This window comes from Phyllopteryx taeniolatus, chromosome 2 (genome assembly GCF_024500385.1).
Source record: "Phyllopteryx taeniolatus isolate TA_2022b chromosome 2, UOR_Ptae_1.2, whole genome shotgun sequence".
In the NCBI taxonomy this organism is placed as follows: Eukaryota; Metazoa; Chordata; class Actinopteri; order Syngnathiformes; family Syngnathidae; genus Phyllopteryx; species Phyllopteryx taeniolatus.
The window spans coordinates 8,668,586-8,685,357 of record NC_084503.1 but is presented as its reverse complement, the minus strand read 5'-3'; the positions used below and the strand labels follow the sequence as shown (position 1 = coordinate 8,685,357).

The 16,772-nt window shown below is 41.3% G+C and overlaps 1 protein-coding gene across 5 annotated transcripts in view; it reads left to right on the top strand.

Moving 5' to 3' along the window:
• Window positions 1-16,772, top strand: part of kif18a (kinesin family member 18A) — a 45,774-nt gene that overhangs the window by 12,917 nt on the left and 16,085 nt on the right. For 4 of the 5 annotated variants that reach the window (XM_061758600.1, XM_061758611.1, XM_061758581.1 and 1 more), the window contains 3 exons: window positions 11,839-12,015; window positions 14,227-14,301; window positions 14,420-14,520. In XM_061758600.1, coding sequence (XP_061614584.1) covers window positions 11,839-12,015; window positions 14,227-14,301; window positions 14,420-14,520 — 353 coding nt within the window. The remainder of the gene's footprint in view (window positions 1-11,838; window positions 12,016-14,226; window positions 14,302-14,419; window positions 14,521-16,772) is intronic. The other variant, XM_061758618.1, reaches the window with a different exon arrangement.

The following is a 16,772-nucleotide window of genomic DNA, read 5'->3' as shown; positions in this document are numbered from 1 at the left end:
ACAGGCGGGGCCTGGGATTGAACCCCGGTCCTCAGAACTGTGAGGCAGACGCTCTAATCAGTCGTCCACCGTGCTGCCATAATCCTTAAATGGAAGACGTTTGGGATGACCAGAACCCTTCCTAGAGGTGGCCCTCCGGCCAAACTGAGCAATCAGGAGAGAAGAGGCTTTGTGAGAGAGGTAAAAAAGAACCCAAAGATCATTGTGGCTGAGCTCCAGAGATGCAGTCGGGAGATGGGAGAACGTTCTAGAAAGTCAACCATTACCGCAACTCTCCACCAATGGGAGCTTTATGGCAGAGTGGCCCGACGGAAACCTCTCCTCAGTGCAAGACACATGAAAGCCCGCATAGAGTTTGCTAAAAAAAAAAAAACACCTGAAGGACTCCAAGATGGTGAGAAATAAGATTCTCTGGTCTGATGAGACCAAGATAGAACTTTTTGGCCTTAATTCTAAGGGGTATGTGTGGAGAAAACCAGGCACTGCTCATCACCTGTCAAATACAGTCACAACAGTGAAGCATGGTGGTGGCAGCATCACGCTGTTTTTTTTTTGTTTTTGTTTGTTTGTTTGTTTTTTTTCCCAGCTGCAGGGACAGGACGGCTGGTTGCAATCGAAGGAAAGATGAATGCGGCCAAGTACAGGGATATCCTGGACGAAAACCTCCAGAGTGATCAGGACCTCAGACTGGGCCAACGGTTCACCTTCCAACAAGACAATGACCCTAAGCACACAGCTAAAATAACGAAGAAGTGGCTTCAGAACAATTCCGTGACTGTTCTTGAATGGCCCAGCCAGAGCCCTGACTTAACCCAATTGAGCATCTCTGGGGAAGACCTAAAAATGGCTGTCCACCAACATTCACCATCCAACCTGACAGAACTGGAGAGGATCTGCAAGGAGGAATGGCAGAGGATCCCCAAATCCAGGTGTGAAAAACATGTTGCATCATTCCCAAAAAGACTCATGGCTGCATTAGCTCAACGGGGTGCTTCTACAAAATACTGAGCAAAGGGTCTGACTACTTATGGTTGTGTGATATTTCAGTTTTTCTTTTTTAATAAATCTGCAAAAATCTCAACAATTGAGTTTTTTTTCTGTCAGTATGGGGGGCTGTGTGTACATTAATGAGGGGGAAAAAATTAACTTACCGTATTTTCGCGACCAGAAGGCCCACCGTATTAAAAGGCGCTGTCTCAGTTACGGGGTCTATTTCTGTATTTAATACATGCGTAAGGCGCACAGTATTATTGGGCGCAGGCATGGTAAAACATACGCTAGCTTAAAACATACGGTAGCCTACATGCATGCTAAAACATACGCTAGCATGCATGCAAGCGTATGTTTTTAAAAAGGCAGCGGGAGCAAAACCGAGTTCGGTTGTGCTTTATTGAAGTATTTAACAATGTACTCGTTATTTTTTATCAATCCTCATCCACAAATCCATCAAAGACCTCATCTTCTGTATCTGAAATGAACAGCTGGGCAATTTCACCATCAAACATGCCGGGTTCCCTCTCGCCATTGTTGGAGTCAGTCTCGTTGCCGGGGGGCTGTTCAGCAATGATCCAGGCTTTCGCGAAAGCTCGGACAACAGTCAAAGCAGATACCTTAGCCCAGGCATCCACTTGCGAATCATGGATTCGTTGATTTTTTTTTTTTATTCTCTCGCGGCTGCTCGATTCCCATGTACCTCCGCGTAACTGATAGCTTGCAGTTTAAACTGTGCTTCTTAAGCGTGTCTCTTCGTAGGTGCCATTTTCGGTGGTCCTTAACCAATATATACCTACTGGGGGCGTGCCTTTAGCGTCCTCTTTCACGCGCACCCTTCCCCGCATGCGCACCCTTTAACGTCCGCATGCTGTCCTCAGTCACGTCCGCCTTTTCTCTATATAAGCAGCGTGTCGGCAGGAAATTCTCACAGTCAGTCAAGCGGAGCACTCATCAAAGTCACACAACAACAGTTACAGATTTTGGAACTCTGCCCACATAAGGCGCCCCGTCCATTTTGGAGAAAATGTAAGACTTTTAAGTGCGCCTTATGGTCGTGAAAACACGGTAAATGATTCTAGCAAATGGCTGCAATATAACAAAGAGTGAAAAATTTAAGGGGGTCTGAATACTTTACGTACCCACTGTAAGGGTAAGTAGTCAGTGAAAAATTTCCAAGGATTAACTAACTGGTGTGTAATTTATAATTAACTTTTGTTAAACCATGAACATAGGGCTGCACAACTATGGCCAAAATGATAATCACTATTATTTTTGATTGATATTGTAATCATGATTATTCCTCATGTTAGGGAAAATATCTGTATTGCTGTTGAACTACTTTTCAAAAAACAATACAGTACGTAGAGATTTTAGTGCATAATGAAACTTTAAATAGGAATAAATGACACACAATAAAAAAACTGTTATCCAGGAATTTACCAAGGGCTAACCGAATACAGACCCTTTACAAAAAATTTGAATATCATGGAAAAGTTTTTCTATAATTCAATTCAAAAAGTTAAACTTTCATAGATTATAGATTCAGGGCTCACAATTGTAATAATTTCAAGTTAATAATTAATTCGTTTATTTTAAAAAAATCTCCAGCTCATAAAACCCACAAAATCAGGAATTCAAAACATTAGAATACTGTGAAGAAATCAGGCTATATTTTGCAGACCATAAATGTTTTAAACTGAGTGTCACGCACTAATCATCGACTAAACTCAAAGCACCTACACAGGATTCCCCAGGTGTCATTATATTGCTTCAGTTTGGTCCAATTGTCTCAGTTGGGCTCAACATGGGGAAGACTGCAGACTTGACAACTGGCCTTAAGACCATCATTGATACCCTCCAGACCATGGGTAAGCCACAAAAGTTCATAGCTCAGGAGGCTGACTGTTCAGGAGTGCTGTGTCCAAGCATATCAATGGAAAGTCTAATGGAAGGAAAATGAGGCAGGAGAAGATGCACCGGCAAAAGATATGACTGTGGGCTTCAGCGGATTATCAAACAGAAGATTCAAGAATCTAGTAGAGATCCATAAAGAGAGGAAAAGGGCGGAGTCACAGCTTCAAAAACCACCACATTTAGACTCATCCGGGAGAACTGTCGGGTTCCTCGGGTCAAGCCGCTTCTGAGCTTCAGCCAGCGTAGGAAGCGACTCAACTAGGCCAAGGACAAGGACTGGACTGTTGGCCTGTGGTCCATAAGGGAATCAAGGTCCAAGGGTTTGGAGGAATATGGGTGAAGAACAGAACCCAAGCTGCTTGAGGTCCAGTGCGAAATATCCAGTCAGTCAGTCATGATTTGCGGTGCAATTTCCAGTGCATCTGTTGGTGAACACTGCTTTCTTAAATCCAAGGTCACTGCAACAGTCTACCAGAATGTTTTAGAGGATCCTTCTGCTGAGGATCTGTATGGAGTTGCAGATTTCATCTACCAGCAGGACCTGGCGCCTGGCCATACCGCCAGAAGGACCAAAACCTGCCAACTCGCAGGATCTAAACCCCATTGAGAATTTATGGGGTGTTATCAAGAGGAAAATGAGGAGCGTGTGGTCATTTCACTGTCTGGCTCTGTTTGGTCAAATGGGGTCAAACATCACTAGTAGTTCCGCTGGATTGTTAAAACCGAGTCATGTAACAGCAGCCAAGGTGGAAGTCTCCCTGGGAAACCAAAACAGCTAAAATAACAACAAAATACAAATTTCAAAATGAAAGTAGTTACCTGAATTTTGCTCAGTGTAATCGAGTAAAAGTACAATTTCATTTTAACAAAAATACTAATGATAATGTTGCATTAAAACTACCCTGATAAGTATACCTTATCCAAAGAATTGCTTAAATCGTAATTGTATATCTCTGTTGTTAAGTGGTTGTTTTTCTGTGGCCAAAATAATTGTATGATGTCTTTTGAGGTAGATATATTCTGTAAGCAATGGGGAATCTCATCTCTTCCTGACATTGTATTTATGGAAGAGATGAGGGGGGTGGGTAAAGTCCACATTCTCATCTATTTTTTCATTCTCATCATGTTTCACCCGCACATGTTGCTTTGTTGTCTGTCAGAAGGATTACACAAAAACTACTTGACCCTGGAAAAAAATTGAATTTTGTGGAAAGCTGCTTTGACCTGAATATGAACCCATTACGTGTTGGTGTACATATGGGGCAAAGGCCAGATCACTGCTTTTTTAGAAAGGCAAAGCGTTCTTTTCATATCTGCATTGTTTTTTTTTTTTTTGTTTTTTTTTGCTTGGAGTTCACAATAGCAACAGGGATCCAACTGGGTAATTGAATGTTTTTGTTATTTGACACGCCCTTCTATATAGGGGCAGCATAGTAAACTAATGGTGAGCATATTTGCCTCCCATTTCTGAGGTTCTGGTTTCCAATCAGCACAGTCTTCCTGAGGTTATGGTTTCCATTCAGCACAGCTTATATGATACAAAATAAAATAGTATGTAATTATTGCAAAGTGGGGCTGGTGAAAAAGTAAGTGAAGTTGTATCGGGACATGCCTACTAAACAGTCTAGGGTGAACCCTGCCTTTTGGTTTTTGGTATTTACTCAGAAACCCATACAGAGTTGGTAAGTATTCAGCAACGGCAGCCTACAAAGCTACATATCGTCGCTGTCGGGCGAAATCCTCGCATCTCTAAAATCGCTACTTCCCACGAAATCAATCAAATGACATCTTGCTTGCGTTACCAAACACCACATCGTTCAAGTTGGTGTTATACCTTATATTGCTATCATATACCATTGCGCACTAACATCAACACAAAACCATCCCAAAATCATGTTTAATCGCTAATTTAAAATGCTATGAATGTATAATTTATTACGCTGTAATTGATTAAAATGGTAGAATTTGGTGCCTGTTCCAAGTTTACGCTTTCACCAGGCAGACAAAAAGCCTTTGATACTTGCCAAAAGCAAACGACTGTGGTTACATCATCTTCCCCAACTCTTTTTCAAAGGTCTTACGGCCATTAGTGATGCAAAAAATAAAACGATGAGCTGAATAAGCAGTTTCATAGAAGGAAATTCATTTGCACGCACTTACCTTTGTGGCTGACACAGTTCAGTGCACTGAAGCATTACAGTGATCCATGTTTAATAATATAATATTTAATAATAATCAAATTTTTAAAAAAATTAAAAAATTCAAGCCAACACCGATAACTTCCTGTTTCTCAAGACCGATACAATAACCAATAGCTTATTCTTTTAATTAACTGTAGTTTGTGCTGACCTGGACGAAAGAAGTAGTCAAAGATTTGTCCAAACCAAATATGACAATCACTATTATCTTGTGATCATTTTGAACCCACTGGACGAGATCTTGCGTGGAGCCCCAGATCGAGGGAGATTATCAGTGATCTTGTATGTCTTCCATCTTCTAATAATTACTCCCACAGTTGATTTCTTCACACCAAGCTGCTTACCAATTGCAGATTCAGTATAGTCAAACCAGTATCGATTTAAATCCCTCGATTAATATTGTTTTTAGACATCGATCTGTTTCGCAGCAATTATTGGAATCCTTAACACTAGTGTGTATTAATACGATATAATGTCCACATTTATTTATTTTTGATTTATTTATTCATTTTTTAAAGGTAAATATATATTCATGGAGGCATATTAAAATTTGCACGTTCGCACACTGTAGGTTGCAATATTGCCTATCGCAAAGCAATTAAAAGTGGTTCCAGGAATGAGGAAGGCTCTGGGTGGGGAGGGAAACCTGCATTTGGGGGTGGCTCTCAGACCAGAAGTTGCACACTGACTAGCTGCAATGTAAACATGAATGGCAGCGCCAGCCGCAATAAATCGGTTGCCAAATACGGTGTTTATGAAAAGCAAAGATGCAGTGTATGACAGCTGAACCCCGGATAAACATATTTCTGTGCCGTTAAAAAGTATTGGCCGCCTTCTTAAATTATTATATTTCTGCATAGTTTCCCCACTTTAATGTCTAATATCATCAAACAAATGTAATTATGAGACAAATATAACCCAAGTCAACTTAAAAATTCTGTTTTTAAATGGTGATTTCATTTATTAAGGGGGGAAAAAACTAGTTACCTGTCTCTGTGTGAAAAAGTAATTACTCCCCCTGTTAAATCATGAATTAATTGTGGAAAATCACAATTTTTGGTTAATTTTCACTGATCACGCCCAAGCCTGATTACCTCCAGACATGTTCAATCAAAAAACACGAAAACAGAATCTGTCCCGACAAAATTAAGTCGGGCAAAAGATCTGAAAAAGCTGACACAAAATGATACTATCCAAAGAAATTCCAGAACAGTCAAGAAATAAAGTAATTGACATCTATCTGTCTGGAAAGGGTTATAAAAGCCATTTGTAAAGTTTTAGGCTTCCAGCGAACCATAGGTGAGAGCCATTATCCTCACTTGGAGAAATCATGCAACAGTGGTGAGCCTTCTCAAGAGTGGCCGGCCGACAAAGTTTACCCAAAGAGAACAGCAATGAGTCATCCAGGAGGCCACAAAGAAACTCAGGACAACTTGTGAAGAACTGCAGGCCTCCCTTGCCTCAGTTAAGGCCAGTGTTCATGACACAATGATAAGGAAGAGACTGGGCAAAAATGGCATCCACGGCAAAAACCACTGACCAAAAAGGGTCACCTTATTTTTGTCAAAAAAAACATCTGAATGACTCCCAAGACTTTTGGGGGAATAGTATTTGGACTGAGGAGGTGAAAGTTGAGCTTTTTAGAAGGTTATATCTGGCATAAATATAGTACAGCATATTAACAGTCAAACATGGTAGTGGTAGTTTGATTGTCATGGCCTGGAAAAAGCCTGCCCCCGCTGGTGGCTACAAAGACTTCCTGTCACCTCGATGCTTTTGTAGGTGCATGTGAACTCTATCTACAGTAACACTTATACTTTGACCTTCTTCTTTATGAATTGTTATTACAAGTTAGTATGCCCTTAATTATTTTATTAATTTAAATCTTTGATTTTGACTAAGTGGGATTTTAAAGCTTTTCCTTTATTATTATGTGTGAAGTGTTAATTTTGTGGACAAAAACCTTTCATCTTGGTAAACAATAGGGCTGCTCAATTAATAAAATTTTAATCGTGATCGCGATTTTGGCTGCCACGATTCAGTGAGTCTGATCGTCTGGGATTTTTAACATTTAAAATGCAGTCATTGTTGCATATGAAGCTCTTTCTCAGTCTAGTCAGCCAGCCACCAGGGGGTGAACGCATGGTTATGGCTTAATTAAGCTGCCTAAAGAAGAACGAGCGGTGCCCAGCACTCGCTGCAGTGTGAGCCTTACTCATTCTCGAAGGAATTATTAGCATCAGTCATGCCTAGAGAAGCATGTACAGCAAAATGTGGAGCTAGCACCTCAGAAAGGGATCCACATCCATTCTCTGAACATGTTTTTTTTCAAGGCAAGTGACGTTCTACAAGAAGCCATACGTTAAGAGTGCAGCAGAGTTGTTTGCCCAGCAAGGTAAAACTACTAATCTGTTCAGCCATCTGGAAAAAAACGGCAGATAACTTCAAAACATTGGACAAAAAACGTGATCTGCTTACGCAATTCTCCAAAGTGGCATTAAATACACTGTATGAACAATGACTGCTGTCAGGCCAGCCTGCAGTCGAAATGTTTCAGTCAAGCTAGCCGCCACAATGATTGTTCATACGAAGCATTATGGTAACACGCCGGCAACGCGCCCCCAGTGCCAACGTCAAAATAAAAGCCTACAATGGCATTGATGTCCAATGTAGAAATGTTAGGCTTTTATTTTGAAGTTGTCCCTCGCAGGACAATTGCGGAGAGGCGGTGTGTTACCGTAATGCATAGTATTAACAATCGTTGTGGTGACTGCCTTGACCTTGACTGGAGGCTGCCCTGACCACAGTGACAAATGCCAGGAGTAAATAGAGAGCGAAATCACAACTTTGCAGTTTGCAACCATGCACGACTGACCTGTGGTCAAGCAGACCAATGGAACCGTACCCTTCCTTGACAGTTCACTTATGTTGATGGGGATTTTCAAATGAAAAGTCAGTGCTTGCAGCCTAAACTCATACATGCAAATCAGTTGCCTTTCGGTGAAAGGCCATTTATTTATGAGAAAATCTGAAGCTACTCACTGTTCACACAGTACTTGAGTAATTATTTCACTGTGTACGTTTTACTCTTAAGTAATTTTTGGAGGACTACTTTTACTTGAGTCACATTATTGTCAAGTAACAGTACACTTACTTGAGTACAATATTTGGCTACTCCACCTACCTCTGGAGCGGACATCCTCTATTGCTACTCTTACGTTTCAGCAATATTTTTGCTCATCAGACCAGCCAGTGTCTTATTTGTTGCACTGTTCCTTTGTAATTTCATATTGCGGTGCTGCAGGTTGTGGTCCCAGCGGAACCGCCAAGCACACGTAACATCGGCAACAAGAGTTGATCCGCTAGTAGATCTTGTATTAATTAGGAAACGCGGCTACAATTATCTAATTTAGTTTACGGATGTTAATGTTAAAGGTATTAAGCGACGGAGCGATGTTTGGGATTATGTCACAACACAGAATGAACTAATTTCAAATTAAAAAATGGCCAAAAAAAAACAGAAAAATATTGTACTTAATATTTTCCTGGAGGATGCATTCGGGATTAGCCTTTGAAGTTGGTAATCATGAAAAAAATTAAGTGAAAGAGACCATGACTTCAGTCAATTCTTTTCCAGAATGAGAGTGCTTAAAGAGGAGGATGCTAGTCATGTGTCACAGCTTTAAGCAGGCATAAGGTGCATGTGGAGATGGGCCTGGCTCAAGTTGGAGGCCAGAACAAAAAAGAAAAAAATGAGGCAAATTTAATTTGAATGTTAAATTTGTACATCAACATGTACTTGAGCGGTGTAAATAAATGTTTTTCTGTATGAAGAAAATTAGTTTATTTTGCCTTATTGGACTCTTCAGAGTCTTCCAGAATGCTTAATTTATCCATCCATCCATCCATTTTCTGAGGCGCTTCTCCTCACTAGGGTCGCGGGCGTGCTGGAGCCTATCCCAGCTATCATCGGGCAGGAGGCGAGGTACACCCTGAACTGGTTGCCAGACAATTGCAGGGCACATACAAACAAACAACTATTCGCACTCACAGTCACACCTACGGGCAATTTAGAGTCTTCAATTAATGCATGTTTTTGGGAGAAAACCCACGCAGGCACGGGGAGAACATGCAAACTCCACACAGGCGGGGCCGGGAATTGAACTCAATCCACCCCCGGGGGCCTTGCCACCGAGGAGCTTCTTAACCACCTCTGTGACCTCAACCCCAGAGATAGGAGAGCCCGCCTCAGAGAACCCAGTCTCTGCTTCCTCATGAGAAGGTGTGTCGGTGGAATTGAGGAGGTCTTCGAAGTATTCTCCCCACCGACTCACAACGTCCCGAGTCGAGCTCAGCAGCGCCCCATCCCCACTATACACAGTGTTGATGGTGCACTGCTTCCCTATCCTGAGACGCCGGATGGTGGACCCCAATTTCCTCGAAGCCATCCGGATGTCTTTCTCCATGGCCTCACCGAACTCCTCCCATGCCCGAGTTTTTGCTTCAGCGACCACCAAAGCTGCATTCCGCTTGGCCAGCCAGTGCCCATCGGTTGCCTCAGGAGTCCCACAAGCCAAAACAGCCCAATAGGACTCCTTGTTCAGCTTGACGGCATCTCTCACCGTTGGTGTCCGCCAACGGGATTGCCGCCACGACAGGCACCGACCACCTTACGACCACAGCTCCGGACAGCCGCCTCATCAATGGAGGTGTGGAACATGGTCCACTCGAACTCGATATCCCCCGCCTCCCCCGGAACGTGAGCAAAGTTCTGTCGGAGGTGGGATTTGAAACTCCTTCTGACGGGATTCTGCCAGACGTTCCCAGCAGACCCTCACAATACGTTTGGGCCTGCCATGTCGGACTGGCATCTTCCCCCACCATCTGCGCCAACTCACCACCAGGTGGTGATCAGTTGACAGCTCCGCCCCTCTCTTCACCAGAGTGTCCAAGACATGCGGCCGCAAGTCCAATGACACGACCACAAAGTCGATCATCGAACTGCGACCTAGGGTGTCCTGGTTCCAAGTGCGCATGTGGAGACCCTTATGCTTGAACATGGTGTTCATTATGGACAATCCGTGATGAGCACAGAAGTCCAATAACAGAACACCACTCGGGTTCTGAACGGGGGGGCCGTTCCTCCCAATCACGCCCTTCCAGGTCTCACTGTCATTGCCCAAGTGAGCATTGAAGTCCCCCAGCAGAACGATGGAGTCCCCAGCGGGAGCGCTCTCCAGCACCTCCTCGAAGGACTCCAAAAAGGGTGGGTACTCTGAACTGCTGTTTGGTGCATCGGAACAAACAAAAGTCAGGACCCGCCCCCCCCCCCCAAAGGCGGAGGTAGACTACCTTCTCTTCCACCGGGGTGAACCCCAACGTACAGGCGCCGAGCCGGAGGGCAATAAGTATGCTCACACCTGCTCGGCGCCGCTCACCGTGGGAAACTCCAGAGTGGAAGAGAGTCCAACCCCTCTCGAGAGGACTGGTTCCAGAGCCCAAACCGTGTGTGGCGGCGAGCCCGACTATATCTAGTCTGAACTTCTCGAGCTCACGCACCAGCTCGGGCTCCTTCCCTGCCAGAGAGGTGACATTCCACGTCCCTAGAGCCAGCTTCTGTAGCCGGGGATCGGATTCCTAAGGTCCCTGCCTTCGGCCACCGCCCAGCTCACACTCCACCCGACCCCTATGGCCCCTGCCATAGGTGGTTAGCCCATGGGAAGGGGGACCCACGTTACCCTTTCGGGCTGTTTATTATACACCCTTGTTCAAACGCCAGGTTTGTGTGGGATGAAAAATGAGACCAAGGTAAATAATTTCAAAACTCTTTCCACCCTTAATGTGACCTATTGTTAAAACCTGTACAACACAATTGGGGGAAAAAAGGGAAATCTTTTCGAGAGGGGAAGTAAAAAAATAAATAAAGGTCCTTAGCATGTTTGAGGACCCATGACCTGAAGCTTACTCTCTCAACTCAATATTGTTTAAAGAGCACCTTAACAACCACAGCATTTCATTTTTGCATCTGTAAACATAGAGCTGATGTGAGTGCCTCAAAAAACCCTGTCCTTATTATCCCAGAAGCTTTGTGGCTTGTCTTGTGCATTTTTGCAAATTGTAGTCCCATCACTTTCACGTTATTTCAGTGACTATTATGGGTTTTCTTTCTTTTAACCACAATGTGTGTAACTAACCTCAAGGATCTAATGTGAGCTATTAACTATGGTCTTTGATTCCATGTGTAGAACATTTTGGTATTTCCAGGTGCGGTGCCTGTGCCACTGAAATCCCAAGTAGAGATCCTTTTACACTCCTTTGTTACTGTAAATTTTCCTCTTAATGTGACATTCTGCAAACCTAATGCCTGTCATGTGTCCACTAAGCAGCTTTACTTTTTCTTATGCCGTTATTACGGACAGACTTGTTTTCATTGAGCAGCTGCTGATATTGCGAATGGCTGCTCTTGCTTAGTGGATCTTTTTCCCAAGAAAAGGTTTTGTTTGAGGTCGTGTATTCGAAGATCTAAGATATTTTAATGCCAAAAACCTGTCTTTCTTTTATTTTTTTATTTGTTTCACGTGTGTCATCTTTCCTTTTATGTGCTCCATTCAAGTGTATCAAAAGCGATATTCAGTCTGGAATGTTTGTAAGCGTTCTTTCACTTTACATATTAATCCAAACATCCTTGATCATCAACTTTTGGACTCATGTCAATTATTTCCGTTTGCTTTAGAGCAAGAAGGCTCATATACCATACAGGGACAGCAAACTTACTCGGATACTCAAGGACTCTTTGGGAGGCAACTGCAGGACTGTCATGATTGCCAACATCAGCCCCTCATCCAAGTCGTATGATGACACGCAGAACACTCTGAAATATGCTAACAGGGCCAAGGAAATAAAATCTTCGGTTTGTATTAACTATTATGTCATAAAATGACATGTATAGTAGTGGTGTAACGATTCAGTCATTATATCAATATTTCGATTCATTCCTGCAATCCAATTGGATCAATCTGTGCTTAGCAAGTTAGCCTTCCTGATGTAACTATATTGACTTAAATCATTTTAAAAGTTAATCAATCAATTGCATTGATACTAGGAAATAATCCACTTTAAGCATGCCAGGCTTTATCTGGAGGTGTGTACAGCGGCTGAAATAAGTATTTAACACATCACCATTTTTCTCACTAAATATATTTCCAAAAGTGCGATTGACATGAAATTTTCAGTAATCCATACATGCAAAGAAAGTAGAACAAATAACATCAGAAATTAAGTTATAATGTGAAATGATACAGGAACATAAGGGAGGTGCAAGAAAGGCATGGAAAGCCAAGGCAACACCTAAAATCTATCAATAATCATACAGCAACCCAGCCCCTTGTCAGTGCAAATGAATATCAGCTGGTTCAGTCCTAATTGATGGCCTACAAAAAGGTCTCTGCCCAGGTATGAGTCAAGACACACACCTGGGGGGGAGGGATGTCAAAGCTCGTTTAATGTTTGCTGAACATTTGGGCAAGCCAGTTAAATACTGGGAGAATAGTCTGGTCTGATGAGAGCAAAATTGAACTCTTTGGATACCATAATGCGCACCACGTTTGGAGGAGAAAGAGGCACTGCACATCACCCTAAAACACCATACCAACAGTGAAGTTCCGAGGTGGGAACATGATGGTGTGGGACTAATTTTCAGCAAACGATACGTCACATTTTTGAAGGAAGGATGAATGGGAAACTCTACCGAGACGTTCTTGACAAAAATCTGCTGCCATCTACGAGCATGATGAAAATGAAACAAGGGTGGACATTTCATCAGGATAATGATCCAGAACATACTGCCAAAGAAACTCAATTGGTTTCAAAGGGAAAAAAAAAATAAAGCTGCAAGAATGGCCCAGCCAATCACCTGACTTGAATCCAATCGAAAATCTATGGAAAGAACCGAAACTCAAGGTCCATCAAAGAAGCCCATGGAACCTTCAAGATTTGAAGATTGCTTGTGTGGAGGAATGGGCCAAAATCACACCAGAGCAATGCATGCAACTCGTTTCTCCATACGGCAGACATCTTGAACCTGTCATTGCAAACAAAGGCTTTTGGACAAAGTATGAAATAAATACCTGTTGGCGTGTTCAATTATTTTCCGTGTCATTTCATATTATTAGACATTACTTAATTTCTGAGCTTATTTGTTTTACTTTCTTTGTATGTCTGAATTACTTGGGTTGTTTCCAACATCTGGTGGTATTTTCATGTCAATAGCACCTTTGGAAATATATTTAGTGAGAAAAATGGTGACGTTAAATACTTATTTCAGCCGCTGTATGTGTTGTATTTCTAAGAAAAATGCTTGTAATACCTTTGTCACTTGATTTATTTATTTAAATTAATAGGATACGGCAGTCAGCACTGTCAATGCTACTTTCTTCGTCTCTTTTCTTCTTTTCCTTTTCTACACCCCACATCTAGTCACTCCATAGTGCCCTGAATAGTTGGACGAGACACCACTGTGTGTGTGTGTGTGTTTTTTTTTTTTTTAAGCAATTTTTTTAAGACATCTGTCTGTCTGGTGGATGACAGTTGAGTAGAGGCTAGCAAGAAATTATCAGTATTGACTCGCGGCAAATCGCCATACACTGTTTTCCTTTGTTTTTTGCAAAGCAATACATCCGTCCATTAAACCACAGTCCATTCATTAGAAAACACATGCAGTACGATATTAAATAAGAGACACAAAAGGAAAGTACATCAGGAAAATCTTTATATTTAATGACCATAATTAATTTGACCGCATTCCCTTGCAAGAAACAGTAGGACTGTAGGACATTTCATTCGCACTGTCCAGTATCTAGATATTTATTTCACACTGGATGACTTTTTGTCTTAAAAAAAGTGACTGAATCGATTTTCAGCCAATGAATTGTTTTGGATCGTATCATTCTGAATGAACCAATATCTTCCTTGAATCGAATCGGCAACCATGCATCGTGATACGAATCAAATCATTGCTAAAACAAGTCGTTACAACCCTAATCTATAGTATGTTTTGTGATACTTGGATTGCAACTGTTTCATAAATCATGTATTATGTTGTTTCTTTTATTTGCCGAATCAGCTGAAGAGTAATGTTATAAGCCTGGACAGCCACATTGGCCAATATGCAGTCATTTGTGAGAAGCAGCGGCAAGAGGTAAACAACACACTGATGCTGCCTTTTTTTTTTTTTTTTTTTTTTTTTTTTTTTTTTTTTTTTTTATTAAACAATATCAGTGCTCATGACGTTAAATCAGTGTTCTATCTCTTTCAAGATTGTACAGTTGAAGCAGAAATTACAAGAGTATGAGGAAAGAAAATTGATGTCTGTTTCCTCAAACGCAATATCGCCGCAGAAGAAAGCAGATGTCAAAAGGTAAACATGTTTTAGCTGTTCTGTACTGTTTTTGTTAAAATTTTAGGCTATATGGAATAAAGTATATTAAGAATTTGTATTGCTGAACCTACTTTACAGTAGGCCTACTGATGCATTTATTTTGAACTTTTTATCTCTTTTCTGGAGGCGTCAGCTACCATGGGAGGCTATATTACATGAACAGTCAGGCTTGTTGCGGTTGTTTTCACTTCGCGGACATAGAAGGTGTTTTTCGCCTGTCGTCCTGTTCTTATTCCTCTTTTCACATCTGGATCATGCTTTTCGTGTTACGTCTCCGGGCCTCAGCTGTTTGTCACCGGCGAGCGTTTTCCTCTCCACGTCATAACTGGTGGTGCAGTGGCAGCCGCGTTACAGCGCTCAGTTATAATCAAGTGGATATAAGTTGTGTTCAAATATAGTGCTTAGCTTCAGAATATTTTTTGGGAAAAACTTAACAAAATACAGATACTTTATGCTTTGATCATATGGGTAGAAGCAAAATCATGCATTGTAAAAATGCAATATACATAGAAGGGTTTTCCAGGATTCTGAGGTCAACTTTGGGAGTGCATATTATACATGGGTGCGCATTATACACAAGAAATGACGGTAGTTCAGTTCATAATTAAAATTTTGAACTAAGTTCACATTTTAAAAAGGTAATTAGTTCAAAGTTCTTTTTCTTTCATTAGTTTTTTTTTTTTTCAGTGTGTTGCTGCAAGCGATTACCCTCAAAATATGTGCATTTCCCCATTTTTGCCATCCACACTAGTAGCCTTTCACCCTACAGTCTCCAAAATGATGATATGAAAGCTGAGCTTTTTGGAAGGTGCATCTCGTTACATCTAACGTAAATGTAGCACTGCATATCAGAAAAAGAACGTCATACCAACAGTCAAACATGGTGGTCTTGGGCTGCTTTCCCCTTCAGGACCTGGACAACTCGCTGTGATTGATGGAACCATGCATTCTGCTCGTTAACATAAAATCCTGAAGGAGAATGTTCAGCCATCAGTTTGTGACCTCATGCTGAAGCACGCTTGAGTTCTGCAGCAGAATAACAATCTAAAACACACCAGCAATTCAACTGCTGAATTGCTTTTTAAAAAAAAAAAATGAAGCTTTTAGAGTGGCCTAGTCAATGTCCAGACTTGAATCCGTTTGTAATGCAGTGGCATGACCTCGAAAAGGCCGTTCATGCTCGAAAACCCTCCATTTTTGCTGAATTCAAACAATTTGCCAAGGATGAGTGGGCCAAAATATCTCCACAGAGATGTGACAGACTCATTGGCAGTTATAGAAAACGCTTGATTTCAGTTGTTGCTGCTGAGGATGGCCTGACCAGTTATTAGGTTTAGGGGGCCATTACTTTGTCACATGGGGCCAGGTAACTTAGAATGGTTTGTTTGTTTCCTTAATAAATGAAATCATTTAAAAACAGCATGTTAAGGTCACTTGGGTTATATTTGTTTGATCTTAAACATTAAAGTGGGAAAACTATGCAAAAATATAAGAATTTGAGAAGGGGATCAATACTTTTTGACAGCACATTTAGCTCCTTAGCAGACTAGCTAGTTAGCTCATGGGCTAGCGAACGTGAGCCAGCGGCACGCTGCGTCGTGAGCGGCACGCCGGTATTACCAGAGCAATGAAAATTTATCGAGTCGGGTGAAAGAAATCTCGTTTCCATTGTATTTGTGGAATGGACCGATAACCTGTGCAACTCTTCCTCTGCAAATGCTCTTCCCACCATAGACTGACAGTAAAAAAAATAACAGAATAAAACTTAATTTTGCAGTTTAAAAGTATCATTTGTATATATTGTTTATTGGTTATTTTTCATGGTTTTTAAATTTTTTATTTTATTTTATCTACTCAAATGTGCAATATGCTTAGGTTTACATTAAGCAGTGGTTATATTTCAATTTAAATATATTTTTTTGTTATTGGTTTTATTAGTTATTTTTCAGGATTTTCTAGTATCATTTTCATTTTTTATTCAATTGTAATAACCTTATTTTTAAAGTAACTTTGTTACCCATTGGTTAATAATAAATTTTCTCATATCTACTGTTGCTGATTATTGTTCTTTGTTTGGGTAATATAACTTGATCATACCTTTTCTAACAGTCCATATGACAAAATAAGTCAAATATGTATGATTATTGCACAAGGCTGGAATATCTGTATTGGATCAGAAGTGAAAACGTTGGATCAGGACGTCCTTATTTGTAAGACTGAGAAGCACTGGG